Genomic DNA, 18,327 nt, shown 5'->3' with positions numbered 1-18,327 from the left:
AAGCCCGTTATTGTTTTTTATAGCCGGCTTTTTTCTCTAGAAAACATTCCGAGTGGCTCATGAGTCGAAGCGGTGGGAGGGGATGTCAGCCATGTGTGGCCATATATGGTCAATATGGTTGATCTAATATGGCCACATGACCATATTTGGTCAATGTCACTGACCTAATATGAACACGTGGCCATATTTGGTCAGTCGTTGATCTAATATGGCCATGTGGCCGTATTTGGTTGATATTGTTGATGTAATAAGGTCACATGCCCATATTTTGTCAGTATGGTTGATCTAATGCAGTGCTTCTCAACTCTGGTCCTCAAGGCGCCCCAACGGGTCATGTTTTCAGGTTTTCCATTATTTTGCACAGGTGATTTGATCAGTTTTGCTGCCTTAGTAATTACCACAGCCGTTTCATCTGAGGGAAATCCTGAAAACATGACCTGTTGGAGCGCCTTGAGGACTGGAGTTGAGAAACACTGATCTAATGAGACCATGTGGCCATATTTGGTCAATATCGTTAATCGAACGTGGCCATATTTGGTCAATGATGTCACAAGCATCCCCATCCCTTTTGTATATGTGCAGCTGCAAGGTATAACCTGTTACTTCCTACTGCAGCTTTGGGACAGGAGGTGAAGATAAATCTCCCCAATGGGACACAGATGGAAAAAATAAAACCTGAGTGGGGGTATAAGGGCTCATTCGGCTTCAACACACATTAATGGCTAGTTTACACTTGATTCAAAACAAGGCTTCCGACACGCTTTGTTTAAACTCTCTGAACGCCAGCCAAAGCCCCTGTCACTAAATAAAATGGTTATCTTACAGTCCTGTTTACACCTTGCTTTTGGCTTGCTTCGGCTTTGCTTCAAAAATGATACCCCGTGTTGCTTTAGTGGCACTTCAAAGCGTCTTCAAAGCCTCCATAGAAGTCTATGGCAAAGGTCGCTTAAAGCCTCACCAAAGGCTCATCGAAGCACCAAGCAAAAGCAAGGTGTAAACAGGACTGTAAGCTAAGCATTTTATTTAGTGACTGGCTTTGACTGGCGTTCAGAGAGCTTTAAAAAAAGCCTATCCGAAGCCTTGTTTTGAAGCAAGTGTAAATTAGCCCTAACCCTCCCTTACTCTACCCAAAATGGGAGAACATTTTTTTACTTTAAATTGTTTCCAAAATTATTTTGTTATATACAGTGCCTTGCATAAGTATTCACCCCCCTTGGCATTTTTCGTGTTTTGTTGCCTCACAATCTGGAATTAACATGGATTGTTTGAGGATTTGCATCATTTAATTTACAGAACATGCCCACAACTTTGAAGATATTTTTTTATTTTTATTGTGAAGCAAACAACAAATAAGACAAAATAACAGAAAAAGTCAATGTGCATAACTATTCACCCCCCCTAAAGTCAATACTTTGTAGAGCCACCTTTTGCGGCTATCACAGCTCCAAGTCACTTTGGATAAGTCTCTATGAGCTTGCCACATCTTGCCACTGGGGTTTTTGACCATTCCTCCTTGCAAAACTGCTCCAGCTCCTTCAAGTTGGATGGTTTGCGCTTGTGAACAGCAATCTTTAAGTCTGACCACAGATTTTTTATTGGATTGAAGTCTGGGCTTTGACTAGAACATTCCAACACATTTACATGTTTCCCCTTAAACCATCCAAGTGTTGCTTTAGCAGTGTGTTTGGGGTCATTGTCCTGCTGGAAGGTGAACCTCAGTCCTAGCCTCAAATCACACACAGAGTGGTACAGGTTTTGCTCAAGAATATCCTTGTATTTAGCACCATCCATCTTTCCTTCAACTCTGACCAGTTTCCCAATCCCGACTGCTGAAAAACATCCCCACAGCATGATGCTGTCACCACCATGTTTCACAGTGGGGATGGTGTTCTTTGGGTGATGTGATGTGTTGGGTTTGCGCCAGACATAGCGTTTTCTTTGATGGCCAAAAAGTTCAATTTTAGTCTCATCAGACCAGAGCACCTTCCTCCATACATTTTGGGAGTCTCCCACATGCCTTTTCGCAAACTCAAAACGTGCCATTTTGTTTTTTGCTGAAAGTAATGTTTTTCTTCTGGCCACTCTGCAATAAAGCCCAACTCTATGGAGCGTACGGCTTATTGTCATCCTATGTACAGATACTCCAGTCTCTGCTGTGGAACTCTGCAGCTCCTCCAGGGTTACCTTAGGTGTCTGTGCAGCCTCTCTGATTAATGCCCTCCTTACCCGGTCCATGAGTTTTGGTGTGCGGCCGTCTCTTGGCAGGTTTGCTGTTGTGCCATGTTCTTTCCATTTGGTTATGATAGATTTGATGGTGCTCCTAGAGATCAATCAAAGATTTGGATATTTTTTTTGATAACCTAACCCTGACTTGTACTTCTCAACAACATTGTCCCTTACTTGTTTGGAGAGTTCCTTGGTCTTCATGGCAGTGTTTGGTTAGTGGTGCCTCTTACTTAGGTGTTGCAGCCTCTGGGGCCTTTTCAAAAAGGTGTGTCTATGTAATGACAGATCATGTGACACTTAGATTGCACACAGATGGACATCATTTCACTAATTATGTGACTTCTGAAGGTAATTGGTTGCACCAGAGCTTTTTATGGGCTTCATAACAAAGGGGGTGAATACATACACACATGCCAATTATCAGTTTTTTATTTCTGAAAAATAGTTTTATGTATTTATTTTTCTAATTTTACTTCACCAACTTAGACTATTGTGTTCTGATCCATCACATCTAATTTAGATTAAAAAAAAACATTGAACTAAAGGCTGTAATGTAACAAAATAGGTAAAAAGCCAAGGAGGGTGAATACTTTTGCAAGGCACTGTAATACACAAACTGGTTAGTCTTCCGTTGAGCGGACTTTATTGAATAAACATGCATTGTACATAGAACTCTTGTTTCCGGAAGACAATCGTTGGATGCTGTTGGCGCAGAGTCTTCGTAGCTCACGTACAGCATCTGCACAACTGCAGATTCCATCGTGATTTATTACTTCTGTACTGTGTTCAGGCTGGGTGACTTCTCGGTGTTTGCAGGTTAAGATGGAGGGGAAGGTAGGAACATTGGTGGAAATAATGTGGTGAGATATAAACTATGAGCAGGGCTCAGGGAAAGATGCTTTGTCCACAGATCCAGGACTAGAAAAGCCGCGGCCAGTGAGTAGTGAATGTTTGTTTTTTTTGTCGCTCACTGGTATTTTCCAGTGCCAAATTTTAAAGGGGGAAAAAAGTGACAAGTTGCTTCCTTTTTTTTTTTTTTTTTTTTTAACAGCGAGCAAGTGAAATCTGATAGAGATAGAATATCGCGTAGCTTGCATTTTTATATGGAATAATAATAGAAAAAGATTCTTGGCAGGGACACAGCAATTTATTTAGTAGCTGCAAGACAGATGTCACTGCAGCATTCAGATGTATGCTTTTGATGCCTGCAGCCAGTATGTGACTCTTAAATAGTGAGGATATTTGGGAAGGGAGGTGGGAGGAAATGAGACTCTAACAGCCTCACCTGGGAACGCAGCTGTCCTGCATCGCCCTGGGGTTGGATTTCGCCGTTCAGCTCAAACACAAGTTAATACTCTGTGCAATAAGCAACTTTTTTTTTTTTTTTTATCGCAGCCCAAACACAGCTTCCAAATCGAACACGTATCTTCTTCCGCAGACAGCCCTTTGGGTCTTCTTTAACCCAATAGCAACCCAGCCAGCAATTAGGTCTTCAAGGACCATTGCATGGAAATTTTTGTAAAGGCAGCCACAGTTTTGTAAATGACTTTCAACAGTCATGACTTCAGGTTTCAATTTAGTTTTGATTGCCGTAATACTGAACTGCAGAGCAACCACCTTAAATTTGAAATCGGGCTTGAAGCATTTGTCTGTTCTGTAATGTAGAAGCACCTAAGGTGGGCATCCAGGGGGGTTCAAGAAGGACGTGACCATTGTTGTGATGTTCACCATTTATTTATTACAATTTTATGCAGTGTTTTACATACTGTTAATTCACATCAGTCCCTGCCCTCAGCCTAGGTTCACATAGCAGGGGATACACATACCAAAATTCAGGGAACTGATTAATTTTGGTCCGTGTTTACCATTGTGTGTTCAACAACCGCCTTTTGTCGAATGGTTATACTGGAAAACCAGCATTCGATCAGCGCTTGCAGCCAATGGCTGCAGTGCTGATCGGTGTGTTTTGACAAGAGGAGAGGGAATCTCTGCTGTCAGAACAGACACAGTGGGAGAGATCCCACCATCAACATTGCTTGTGTTGATGAGGGGATCTGTGAGGTTTTATTTTTTCGTTCAACCCACTGGTTAAATGGAAAAAAAAAAAAAAAAAAGAAACTCAACATGTATACCCTGCTTTAAACCAGAGCCCATTAACCTACCAGCTTGTCTTTGGAGTGTGGGAGAAAACCAGAGTATCCAGGGGATATGCATGCAAGCACAGGGAGAACAGGCAAACTCCATGCAGAATAGGGTCCTGGTTGGAATTGAAACCGATGACCTTAAGCCAGCCATACATGAATCGAAATTTGGCTGGTTCATGACCAGCTGAGGTTTGATCCATCTACAGGCAGGTTGATTGTACCCAAACCGATCCATCAATCAACCAGCCTGTCGTTTTTTGTTTTTTTTTTACATATGATGACTGCCGGTGGCTATAGCTGCTAGCTGTAATCATTGTGTTCTATCGGCCAGTAATGCTCCCTGCACCCCTCTCCCCACCGGCAAAGCACAATAGCACTACAGGAGGCAACACTACAGTCAGTGTTAATGGGGGAGTCGAGCAATTTTCTTTCCTTCCACACGTAGGGGAAGGGAAGACAATCAAACCATCTATGGCTGGGGTCTCAAACTGGCGGCCCTCCAGCTGTTGCGGAACTACAAGTCCCATTATCCCTCTGCCTGCGGGAGTCATGCTTGTAACTGTCAGCCTTGCAATGCTTCATGGGACTTGTATTTCCGCAACAGCTGGAGGGCCACCAGTTTGAGATCACTGATCTATGGGCTGCTTTAATATCATAAGGAAGGAGTGCCAACGGCCAATCCACCATGGACTAATAGTTCAACAAGAAGGCAGGAAAAGGCCAAAAAATACAGAGATTTTAGATTGGGGGACCCGGAGAGAAAAACGCAGTTTTAAGCTTAAACTCACAAGCTTCCACCCAGTACTGAAAAATTGGTTTTGTTGGACTTGGCCTACAGAGTACAGTGGGCTTTTAAAACCCTCCAAGGCTATTGATTCAGTAATATATTACAGTAATTCAAAGAGCCATGGTTCTTCTCCCCCTCCTCCTCCTTTTCACAAGTATGTATCTCATAAGCAGCTGTATCTCATAAACATCAAATAAACTGTGGTTGCTATATGGGTGTGGGGGCTGGTGTCAGGATTAGCAAAGCACTTCCAGCTTGTGCTCGGTTTTACTGCCTGGTATGTGATACTAGCTGATAGCAGTACACTTATATACTTCACTTGTACTTTGCTTTGGACCTATAAACTCATGCGTCCCCTTTATGAAACCCGGCGACATCAGAGGACAGTTGCCCCATGCAGACGTTTCCTACAGTCAGCTTATATCAGTGTCTGAAGATAAAGCTCTTTTTGAGATATCATTTTTTTTTTTTGCCTTGTCCTGTTTCAAAAGTCAAAAAGACTTGTAAGAACCTGGAAATTCAAGAGTTTTTTTTTGGAATGGAAGTTTATTTATTTTTTTTTGTAAGGAGAGTATAGTACAGAAGCAGCCATTGGTGCCAATGGGAGTGTAGTCTATGGTGAGCAATTCAACCGTTTCGACCACCAAGGTTGACCATTCATTACATGATGACGGCATGTAGACAAATGTTTTTAGGTGGCAAAGCTCCATACTATTGCAGATATGTTTCAGCATAATAGAAAAACACTTCTGAAAAAGCTAGTTGTCTGGCTTGGTTCTGAGTCACAGACCTAAAACATGCATGGAGCTTGTTCCAAGATTGCATCAGGGCGACCCCCAGGCCATTGGCATTCTCAGAAGGATAGGTCAGCACTGCCCTCCTCCATATTTCTTTCATGACAGATTTCTTTTAAACAATCAGTCATCTCAGAAAAAGTATTTTGTTTCAGAGTCACAGTTGACTTGCGGCCTAGTCTCAGGTTTGCTCAGTTGCTTTTGACATTGATGGAGCTTTACTCTCAAAATGCTGGATCCATTTTCCTTATATAAAAAAAAAAATGCCACAGATGGCAGATGAAACTCTGCAGTGAAATTGGGCAGAGCTGCAACCTTTTAGAGCAGTTGTGTGCAAACTGTGTTCTGTGGGCTGAATGTGGCCCTTTGTGTGCCTTTATCCAGCCGTTGAGGCATCATACCATCCACTGATACCAGTAATGGGGCACTATTCTTCTTTCCATCAACACCAGTTTTAGGGCACCATTCATCCAAGTAATACCAACAATGGAGCACCATTCACCCCAGTAATACCAAAAATGGAGCACAATTTATTCCAGTGATCCAACAATGGGGCACTATTCCTTCCACTAAAACCAGTGCTGATGCATTATTTACTCCTGCTGACACCAGAGCATTTACTAATCCCACTGGTCACAGCTTGTACCCCCCCTAAAGCCTGATGAATCGTTAACTGGACCTTTGTTTAGAAAGTTTGGGGACCCCCCACTTTAGAGGTAAGGTGAAGGATATAATAGTTTGCTATACAATGGTAAAGACCTATCTGAATCAGAGAGAAGGTTGGGTGGGCTTTGGGTGATCTACAGTTGTTCTTGGGACGGACACAGATGTCTTCAGGGAGATATACTTGCTTCAGCAAGCATTGCAGTGTTCCTTTCTCTCTCTCTAATGAGCTGATAAAAGCTCTATACTTAAAGCGGAGCTCCAAAAATTAAAAGTCGGCAGCTGCAAATACTGTAGCTGCTGACCTTTTAATATTAGGGCACTTGCCTGTCGAGGGATCCCGCGATGTCGGCTCCCAGCCGATTTTTCTAAATTTTTCCTAGTAAGGGAAACCGGCAGTGAGGCCTTTCCTTTCTGAATGGCGCAGTGAGAGGAGGAAGGGGGGCCGAACTTCCGCGAGACCTCACTGCGGCTAGGTCTCCAGAAAGTGGGGGGATGAGTACATTTTTAAAAACTGGTACCCCACCCCCCGAAAGGTGCCAAATGTGGCAGAGGGGGGGGAGGAAGCAAATAAGCGGAGCTTCCCGTTTGGGTGCAGCTCCACTTTAAGCTGGTCCTAATTTTGTTCAAACATTTTTGTTTTTGGAATGTTCGTTCAATTTTCTAATGTTTAGTTTGAACCTTGTTTTCAACCATGAAGATGAGAAAATTCAGATTGTAATTTTTTTTTTTTTTTTTTTCCTAGTAAACTAAATTCTAACACTGATTGTGTTTTTTTTTTTTTTTTTTTTTTCGTTTTTGGGGAAATACCAATATTGTGAAGCCTATTTAATTTAAGCCTGGAATTCCATTTAAATAACACGTCTGGATGAAATTTTAGGGGCTTTCAAACAAAATTAGTTGACTTGCCGGCGAAATAAAATGTTCTGATTAACAACTTTTCTTTAAACGTTTGAATGAAAATCTAGCCGTGTGTGGCCGGCTTTATCCATTGTGATTAAAAAAGAAACTTTCATTTTTTTTTATTTATTTTTTTTTGGACTAATGAATTTCAGATCTGTTCAAGTTTATTGCATGGACCTGAAATTTCTTGCTGATGAGAGCTGATGTAATCAAGTCAAAGATTGCTTCCATATTTTGTACCTTCTGTTTCATGATGAGTTAGTTTGATCACAAGATTTATACATCTGTTGTGAAGTTTTGAAGTCACACATTTTTGATAACTTTGTTTTGTCTTTGCAGCAGTTGGCTCCTCGTGCAGAATTCTGAAGTGTAACTCCGAGTTCTGGATAACAACATCAAATTCCCATCACCACATAGGCGCAGAGGACCCTGTGGAGGTTTGCACAGCGATAAGGTCGTACGCCCATTGCACACGCCGCACTGCCCGCTATTGTAGAGGAGATTTGGCTTACCACTCAGCTGTCCATGGCATTGATGACCTCATGATCCAACACAACTGTTCGAAAGATGGCCCCACCTCTCAACCTCGTGTGCGCACTCCACCTCCATGGGACAGCCAGGAAAGGTCTGACAGCCCTGAGGTCTGTAATTATGAAAAGAATTTTCACCGGCATGCTTCAGCCCAAAATTACACCCACTGCGGACTCTTTGGGGATCCCCATCTTAGGACGTTTTCGGACACTTTCCAGACCTGCAAAATACAGGGGGCATGGCCTCTTATAGACAATAATTACTTGAACGTGCAAGTTACCAACACTCCTGTTCATCCAGGGTCTGCTGCAACTGCTACAAGCAAGGTAAGTTAAGTCTTTTACATTGGTGGCCTGTGGACTATCTTGGTGCATGACCATAAACTTTGTACCAAGGACTCACAGGATGCTGAAGCAAGATCCATGTACCTTATGTTTGGAAAATCTTACAAAGGAAAGTCTTTTTGTTTCCCATATCAGGCTTCCTTCCTTCAGCTGCATATTTTCCATTTTAGGTTTGAAAATGCAAGGAATTTTCTGATTGTTTTTGGCGAACAAAAATAGTCTGAAGCTTTATGGGTTAAACCATTGTTGCTGCAGACTTATACTGAGTGTAGAGTAGTCAGAGTTGGCCATTTGATCTCTAGATAGCTTTAGATCTCTCCTGGCGCTGTGTTCGCATTCTTTCCATTCTTTTACGCTTCAGGCTGAAGGATCAATTAGACTTTTTTAACACCTTTGGCCTGAAAGCTAAATAGTATTTTATTAATTGTCTGTCGTCCAAGTCTATGATATGTCTATTTTGTTTTGTACATTTTTTTTTTTTTAAGACCTGACTGCTTGCAAATGTACAAATGTAGAAAGTATAAGAATGTGTTCATACTAAGTGTATATTTGATCTACCTCCCCTTCTGTTAAGGCATGCACACACTTAAGCCTTACTCCACTGTGTTTTTACCTGAACTACCAGATTGGTCAGACAAACATTCCCTCCCTGGTGCAATGTGACTGCACCCTCTGACATGTTTCACCCATTGAACATAATAATTAAGCCCAATGGGTGAAACGCATCAGCGGCTCGTCCACAAGGGGCGCAGGGGTGCCGCCCCCCCTAATCTACATGCCAGACGCATGGATTTCAATGGGGTTATTTTTAAGCACATGATTAGACCCGGAGGGTCTAATTGGCGTCAAAAAAGGGTGGGCTCGGGGTGCAGAGCACTGCACCTTGAGCCCACCCAGTTGTGTGACCACTGGTGGATAGTTAAGTGCCCTTTGAAATATGTCGGGTTTCCCTTTTCTGTATTGGATTTGCACTTTTTTTTTAAAGTTGCTCTAAAGCCTAAAGGTTTTTTACCTTAATGCATTAAGGTAAAAAAAACTTCTGTGTAACAGAAAACCTCCCCCCGCCCCCCTTATTCTTAGCTGAGCCCATACCTGATCCAGCGCTGTGCTTGAGAGCAGCGACTCTTCTGGCTCTCTCCCTCCTCACTCGGCAGAATAATAGCAGCAAGAGCCATTGGCTCTTGCTGCTGTCTGTTAAATCCTGTGACGAGGGAGCAGGGCCGAGCCGTCCTGCCTGTGTCAATAGACGCAGACATGGTGGCTCGGGAGCGAGCCAGCATGAGTGTCCCTATAAAAAGCAGCTTTCTATGGGGGCACTTGCTGAAGAGGTGGAGCCAGGAGCGCCAGCGAGGGTGGGGGAGGGAGGATCAGGGGCTGCTCTGTGCAGAACCAGAGCAGGTGAGTATGAAATGTTTAATCTTTTATTAGAAAAAAAAGATTTAATATCACTTTTAAAGTAGTCCGTAGTATAGCTTTTAGCAGCCTTTAAACTGTTAGGGTTCCTGGGTCTTCTCATATTTTAGTTTTTATGGTCATAGATAACAGCCTATAATAACTGCTGTAGGTTATGAAAGCGTGGGAAAAAAATGAGTAAGATGTGGATATCACATCTGGTTCATCTGTATTTAGCTACCATCAGTGATATACAGTTGGTTGATTTAGTTTTATATTAGTTCAAATGTGTAGACCAGCCATTCCCAACCAGGGTTCCTCCAGGGGTTGCTAGGGTTTCCTTGTGCTGTGCCTAACTGACTTCTTATCTGATAGTGCCGGCATAGTTCCAGGTCCAGTGCCACTTGGCAGAGCCAGTGGCATGTCTGCAAGGGTGATTCTGACCACCCCTGTGGGGGGAGGGCATTCTTCCTGCTTACTCCCAGCAATGTAAGGTACATTTTACCAATGACCCTTGACTGATCTTACCAGGGGTTCCTCAAGACCTGAAAATTATTTCAAGGGTTCCTCTGCGGTAAAAAGGTTGAGAAAGGCTGGTGTACACTCATTGTAGAATCCAAACTGGCACTGTTTTTGGTAGATGCTAGGAAGCTAGCTAACAACTTTTTGTGGACTTTATTTGTGAGATCTCTGCACTTAAGTGTCTGGGTCTAAAACACCTGTGATGGCTAGTATGGGGGTTTCCAAATCATTTTTTTTTATTGATTATGATAATGTCATTTGAGTTGCTCGAACATACAAAATGGGAACGCCCAAAACTCCCAAAAAAGTGATTTGTGTCAACTCAGAGGAACCAACCAAAAATCAGTTTTCCACTTGTTTGACTCTTCTGACAACTTAAAATCTGACTTCTAATTTGTTGTTGTGAGTTGTTGCAGTGTTTTTTTTTTTTTTTTATATTGGCCTTAAATAAACTTTCTGGGCTTGTTCACACTAGGTACGGTGAACTACATTAATCAGTGCAAGGACACATAGAAGCATTTGTTCTCTATGTGCCCTATGCACACCTGTGTTGACCTGCATTGCGTAAAAATGCAGCATGTGTGCATTTCTTTGCAGGAAAAAGCCCAAAATTGCAGGGTCAATGAACCACCGCAGGGCACAACGTGCTGTTGTTCTTGGAGTTTGTTTCGTATCTTCTCTTGCGGGAGGCTTTTCAAATTTTCAAAAAATTGATTTATATTCTATTGTTTTTCCTCAGATCACAATAATCTTCAAGAACTTCCAGGAGTGTGTAGACCAGAAGGTCTACCAAGCTGAAATGGATGAGCTTCCTGCAGCTTTTATAGATGGATCCAAGAATGGTGGAGATAAGAGTGGAGCGAACAGCTTGAAAATTATTGAGAAGGTTTCTGGACAGCACATAGAGATTCAAGCCAAATACATTGGGACTACCATAGTGGTTCGACAAGTCGGTCGCTACCTAACCTTTGCAGTGCGTATGCCGGAGGAGGTGGTGAATGCAGTTGAGGACAAAGAAAACCAGGGACTTTACCTTTGTCTTCATGGCTGCCCTCAGAACCAGCAAATTGACTTCCGAACCTTTCACTCTCAAACCCCAGAGACTGGCTTGTTGAGACGTGGGCCACCATTTACTCCTCAGATGGCAGGAGCCAAGTGTAAGGAGAAGCTTCCAGTGGAAGACCTCTACTTTCACTCCTGTGTGTTTGACCTCCTTACTACAGGAGATGTGAATTTCACTCTAGCTGCTTATTATGCCTTTGAGGATGTAAAGTTATTACACTCCAATAAGGAAAAAATTCATCTGTATGAAAGGACCACAGACTTGGGGCCTGGCAATTCTGCTCCTCGGTTAGGCCTAGAGATGGTCAAGCTTCTCGTGGCGTTAGTGTGTTTGTTTCAGTGTTGCTGTAAAGTTATGTTTACCATGTAAATCTTTTCACATTTATGGGATGATTGCAGAGGTGCAGGCCTATCTACTCAAGGTGTATTTGTTTCTGTGAAAGCACAAGTTCTAACACCTGTATGAATAATTTATTTAAAGTGTTCAACAACTTGCTAAAGGTACACCTAAATACTTTTTAACACCAAGGAGACGACAACACTCCCTTCGGGTGATCTACCGCTTCTGTGTTTGCTCCAGTGCGAGACATCTGCCATTGATCCAAAGCGTAAACACCATTTGATGACCCTCATAGAGTAGATGTCTTTTAAACAGGTTTCTTCTTAATCCTTTAGGATTTGGACTCTAGGAGAGCGAAATTAAGAGCCTTTAACCTTGTTTATGCATCTCTGACACAAAAAAAAATAATGGATAAGATGTCGCTTATCTGTTAAATTTGCCTGGCGGAGCATTCGTGCACCATACCTCATGTGTTCAATCAACATTTTGAAGTTGTAGAGGGGAAAAGAATATTCCTCTCTGGTTTATTTGTGGTACTGCAAGTATCATGGTGGCTGTGAAAATTAGCGTTTTGTGAATGTGGCTTTTGTGATCCATAATAAGCTGTAAATGCATGAACAATTTAGGGGTGCTCAGTCAGTATCAGATGACATAATAACAGTAGCACATATGGGAACATGCTTCTCATTGTCAATTTTGAAAGTAGCCATATTTCGCATTGGCCATAACACATAACCTTGCAGAACTATGGGTAAAGACTAAGATGTTGCAGCTCTGACATTTTAACGCTAGCCTTGGTTTAAACATAATATTTTATTGAGTAATGGTCTTATGTCACATAGGACCATAGGATCTAGTGGACCATATCTTAAAGGAAGACTGGTTGAGATTGCCCAAGTCCTTCATTTGGTTTAATTCAGTTTCTAGCATATGAAAGGGACAATGTGGTTTTTATAGGATACACCTTTTCCATATATATTTTTTTCAGCTGTAAAGCTTCAAATAGCGAAACCATTGAGTTTACACTATGATTAAAATCTTGGTTAACTAGTTAGTTTTTAAAACTAGAACAGATTAAATCTTTGAAATGTCTGGGTTAACATTTCACTAAGTCAAGCTGTCACTATTACACGTGAACATTTATGGGCATATTGGTCAAGGTGCATGCTTTTCCCATAGCTGCAGATGTTGCATCCTGATAAGAGCTTGGAGGAACTGATCCATAGTTACCGCCATCAGCGGGGTCAGTGCTATAAGCGCTCAGCCTACCATGGTGAGACTGCCTCTAGTGGCGAGAAAAAGCAGAACTCTACAGCTTGTTATATTATGGTTATAAATCTCAGAATGTTTTGCAGAGCAGCCTGGTCTTTAAACCTGTGATCATAGTACACACCATTTACTGGTATGACACTGATTGCTAAAGCAGAAGTAAAGTGTAAATATCCTATAGTAGTCACATGTAACGCAAAAAAAATGCAACTCGTGTTGGATGTAATTTATGTTGTCTATAATATGTGGAGAGTTTGTGTTTTTTTTTAATAGCTTCACTGTACATAGAGATGTAATGTGTTCAGTGTGTTGAAAACAAAAAAGAAAAAAAAAAAAAAAAAAAGCTAGATGTGGAAACTACTTTATTCCCATTAGATTGAATTTTGACCTTCCTGATGTACTGTGTAAACACTAGAACTCTCATGGGAAAATTTTTAACTTCTTTTAACCAGATACAGAAAATGTTATGGCAGCTGCGAGTTTCTATCTACCAGTGCCATTTCACACACTTCCTGCCCCTATTTAGTGGATGGCGTCAACATTCTCGTCCCTTTTTATTGATTGAATTTAACACAGCTGAGACATTAGACATAGACTATTTCATATATTAACAATGTATGACAAGCTGAATTCTAAGGAACCTTGGTTGAGACCACACTATAGGGTTCCTCTATAGTGTGTCAGAAAACAGGATGGTCTTCCAACTGTTGATGTTTTTCTGTATATTTTTTGGTTCCAAGTAGATCTCGGCAGCCACATTTTTCAATTTCAACAGCAGGAGCTCCATTGTGAAAACCGGCCCAAGGATACTTTTATCTATTCATGTGCTCAAACATCTTGTTTGAACAGAGTTATCTTCACCTAAATATGGAGGTAACTCATGGCACACTCCTAAAATCTACTAAATTCTGTTGGAGCATAGGCGATAGGTTTCCACCCAATTTCGGACACTTGTTAGAAGAAAGGAGCTGCCCTATGGCATGAATGGTGGTTAGGTATTCCCATGAACGCTGACATAGGATGCAGTAAACACAAGAGATGGCTTATGCTGAGTCCTATTAAGAACTGGGTGACAAAACAAATAGGAAAGTCCTTATGTAGACAAGCCCTTTCTCGCTTTGGTAACTCTGAGCTCCAATAGTTTGACTGTAAACGTGGTTTCACTTCACCAATCCACTGGTAAAAACCATAGTTGGTTTATTATGGATGAAGAGGTGGACACATCCCAGGAACCATGCAACCGTTGTACCTAAAAATTGAGACGGGATCTTGAGTTTTTTTGGCACTGTGATTGAATCCAGTGGATATATAGCTGTGGCTAGTTGAAACTGGCCAACCAGCTCTTGGTACCCAATAAATTTGCTAACTTCTACTATTAGATTTAAACCGCTGGTGGTACTCATAACTTACACTGCTAATGGAGCCCTGTCTGTCATGGCAATCTTTCTGTCAAAAAGGTCTTCAATATTATTGGGGACCCACTTGTTGCTGGAGTTGCAAGGCATCACATTTTGCAGTTGATTTAGAACTGTATTTTCCATGATGTTTCCCCAGCACTTTGTTCTCCAAAGGGCAAATAGTTATTTGCCTTTATTAAATAGGGGGTTCCATGAAGTTGTTGCTATGTACATTGTCCTAGCTCCTTCTACATGCTAGTTGTTAGCACAGCTGTGTTTCTCCAGCAATTAAACAGACATTGGTGTCTGTCCTTCGAACATTGTCTAGTGTAGCTTACTTCACGTTGTAACTCTATGGGTTGAGAAGGAAATAACTGCTGGTGTATCAATGTTTAGAATAAGTGAAGCACTTTATTGTGGTTGTGTTAAAAAGAAAAACCTGGTTAAATGATGCCAAGATAGAACCATCTAATATAGAAGTAACGTACTTTACAGCAAAAGGGAAAAAGAAAGCAAACCTGTTTTTACTTCTCTTCATACACATTGACTCATGTAGATAATGTAAATTATTTATTGAAAAACTGCAAGTAAAGGTTTTTATCATTGAGTTTGCCTTCATTATTTATTTAAAAAAAAAAAAAGACTACCTAAGAAATGGAGTCTCGTTTGCACATATCCTGCCTTTTTCATTTGATGCTCTTAGACCAGTGGTCTCCAAACTGCGGCCCTTTGCTCGCCTTTTTCCGGCCCTTGGGGCATTGTTCCACCCACTGACACCAATGATGGGGCATTGTTCCACCCACTGACACCAATGATGGGGCACTATTCCTCCAACTGACGCCAATGATGGGGCACTATTCCTCCCACTGACGCCAATGATGGGGCACTATTCCTCCCACTGACGCCAGTGATGGGGCACTATTCCTCCCACTGACGCCAGTGATGAGGCACTATTCCTCCCACTGACGCCAGTGATGGAGCAGTATTCCTCCCACTGACGCCAGTGATGGAGCAGTATTCCTCCCACTGACGCCAGTGATGGAGCAGTATTCCTCCCACTGACGCCAGTGATGGGGCACTATTCCTCCCACTGACGCCAGTGATGGGGCACTATTCCTCCCACTGATGCCAGTGATGGGGCACTATTCCTCCCACTGATGCCAGTGATGGGGCACTATTCCTCCCACTGACGCCAGTGATGGGGCACTATTCCTCCCACTGACGCCAGTGATGGGGCACTATTCCTCCCACTGACGCCAGTGATGGGGCACTATTCCTCCCACTGACGCCAGTGATGGGGCACTATTCCTCCCACTGACGCCAGTGATGGGGCACTATTCCTCCCACTGACGCCAGTGATGGGGCACTATTCCTCCCACTGACGCCAGTGATGGGGCACTATTCCTCCCACTGACGACAGTGATGGCGCACTATTCCTCCCACTGACGACAGTGATGGCGCACTATTCTTTCCACTTACACTAATGATGGGCACTACTCCTTCCTTTTACACCGAGGGGCCACTATTCCTCCCATGGACACCAATAATGGGGCACTATTCCTCCCACTAAAGATGTGGAATTGTTTACTCCCACTGATGCCCAAACATTTTCTACTATCATTGGCCACAATGTGGCTCCCCTGAAGGACAGTATACTAGCCCCTTGGTTAGAAAGTTGAGACCCCTGCTTTAGATATATGCTCCCTGCTGCATCTGCCTTTCTAGAAATTTTCAAAACTGTCCCATGATTCCTTGTTTTAGTAAGTTCACGCTATGTAGGTACATGTCAAGTGATACCTAGAAGGTAAATAATTTTCCTGGCACCAGCACCGTAGCATACATGCGGTAGTATGCTGCCAAGGATTGGCGCCAGGAAAGGAAAATTACGGTAGGTATTTGATCCAATTTCTGTTTTTTCTGTCGCCAACATGGCAGTATACTACCACATGTATGCCGCCATGGATAAGTGTTGGGAAAGGAAAATTACAGCAAGTATTTGATACAATTTCTGTTTTACAAAAAGGAAATGGAAAAGGGGGAAGTGTGGTCAGAAAAGGAAAAAAAATATATACAATGGCCCATTTGCACCACCAAAAAATGGGGTTGATTTACCAAAAGGTACTGCACAGACTGTTAACTTTGCAAGGGCATTTTCACTTAACAAAGGTAGTTCCCCTAGCTTAGTTGAATGAAATTAACTTCTGCCTTCTATCATACAATAATGTGCAAGCAAAATTTAAATTTTTTTATTTTTTTTTATTTCGCTTGCATGTGATTGGGTATTTTTTGCAAAGTGAATTTTCATCACATTCATTAAGCTAGGGGAAGATTACCTTGCAAAGTGAACAGCTTATTTGCCTTTACCCAAATGTATCCGTTGTGACCAAAGACAGGTAACGCTTGCAATATTGGATCTACTTGGATCTACTCTTGGAACGTTACACTCCTGATATAAGTGAAATGAATGGACAATATGTGAATATAGGGGAGGTGGCTTTGTGGAAGGAGCTGATGGGTTATACTAGGAGGCGCTTGGGTACAGGTTATCCCCATTTACACATCGATTGAATTTACTTGTAAACTGAATATAGGGGCTAATGTACTGCACAATGTATCAATAGAATCCTAACATTTCAGAAGTTTGCCATCATTCATATTATACTGTGTTAACAGAAGGAAGAAATATCAGATTTAGGGCACATTTAGACTAATGTATTGCAGTAATGTACATAGAAACATCAGTTTTTTTTTTTTTTTTTTTTTTTATGGATTGCTGCATTTCACATTGATACACAAAACTACGTGTGAGGTGTTGTGGTGCCATTCATGTTCAATTCAATCGTCCATTCATTTTGAATGGCACCCCAACACACTACAATGCACATACATTTTAGGACACCTCAACATGTGAATCATCCGTGTATTGTGGTCCAAGTCTCATAATAAAAAATGTGTGTTAACATACATAATGAGCAACACACATGTGGTAACTTGCTACAAAGTGATCTGGAAGCATCCTTAACTCTTTGGCCGCCCCAGTCATTTTTGCATATGTCAAAATGCATTTTTTTTTTTTTTACTTCATTACTACCTAGTGAAGATGATAGGTTCTCTTTAAAAGGCACCAGGTGTCTATTAAACCCCTAATGTTATCCCTGCACACTGTTGAATCCAATCAAACTTGGCTCAGCTTCTTTCCCAGCCATAGTGGTCATGGTTTTGCAGCTGAACCTGAAATACTCTTTGCTGAGCACTTCCAGGTTCATACTTTACAGGAGAGATTAGTGAACATATGTTAGTTGATCTCACGATGCTCTCCATCCTAACACCCGCCATGATGATTCAAGGTACCCAATATAGAAAAAAACCAAAAGCCAAAGCCGGCGGACTTTACTGGTACCAGAGAAGGACTTAACCACATTAGTTCCAGCATAAAAATATTTATTACAAATTGTTTAAAATATTAGAGCAAATGCTCTTAAAAACTTCACATGATAGGCCAGTACATATATACTCCACAGAGTAGTTCTTTGCAAAAATTGTCGAGGTTTCACAAGCAGCTTCTGCAGGACCTCAATTTCTTGACCACAAAGAAATTAGACCTATATGTGACTCCTGGAGTCGAACAAGCACCAATAGTATATCATGTATCACAGTATGCCTCAGACAAGTGGAGTTTGTAAGGGTGCTCTAGGATTATACCCGGTTAAGATGTTGATTTCATTCATAAGTGAAGAAATTGATGATCATAGGGACCACTATCCTCAGGACTTTTATGGTGACTAAAACAGGAAACCTGGAACAAGATAATTATATTCAGCATCCATACAGATTAAAAAATGGCCTGTTACACAACTTCCTATAGCCGTATCACACAATAAGGATAGATGTAAGCAACACCGTGTCCAACACTGGCTTAAGAATTCCTTCTTTCTCTTGTGTTAAACCGCCCC

The 18,327-nt window shown here is 41.8% G+C and overlaps 1 protein-coding gene across 3 annotated transcripts in view; it reads left to right on the top strand.

Annotated features, from left to right (window-relative positions):
* RGMA (repulsive guidance molecule BMP co-receptor a) overlaps positions 1-14,981 on the top strand; it is a 91,630-nt gene extending 76,649 nt beyond the window's left edge. For 2 of the 3 annotated variants that reach the window (XM_073618406.1, XM_073618407.1), the window contains exons 3-4: positions 7,860-8,374; positions 11,046-14,981. In XM_073618406.1, the coding sequence (XP_073474507.1) occupies positions 7,860-8,374; positions 11,046-11,738 (1,208 nt within the window). In that variant the 3' untranslated portion in view covers positions 11,739-14,981. Of the gene's footprint in view, positions 1-7,856; positions 8,375-11,045 lie in introns of all 3 variants that reach the window. The other variant, XM_073618405.1, reaches the window with a different exon arrangement.
* Positions 14,982-18,327: the final 3,346 nt, after the last annotated feature.

The sequence above is a fragment of the Aquarana catesbeiana genome, linkage group LG03 (assembly GCF_042186555.1).
Source record: "Aquarana catesbeiana isolate 2022-GZ linkage group LG03, ASM4218655v1, whole genome shotgun sequence".
Lineage (NCBI taxonomy): Eukaryota > Metazoa > Chordata > Amphibia > Anura > Ranidae > Aquarana > Aquarana catesbeiana.
This window is presented reverse-complemented; position numbering and strand designations above follow the sequence as displayed.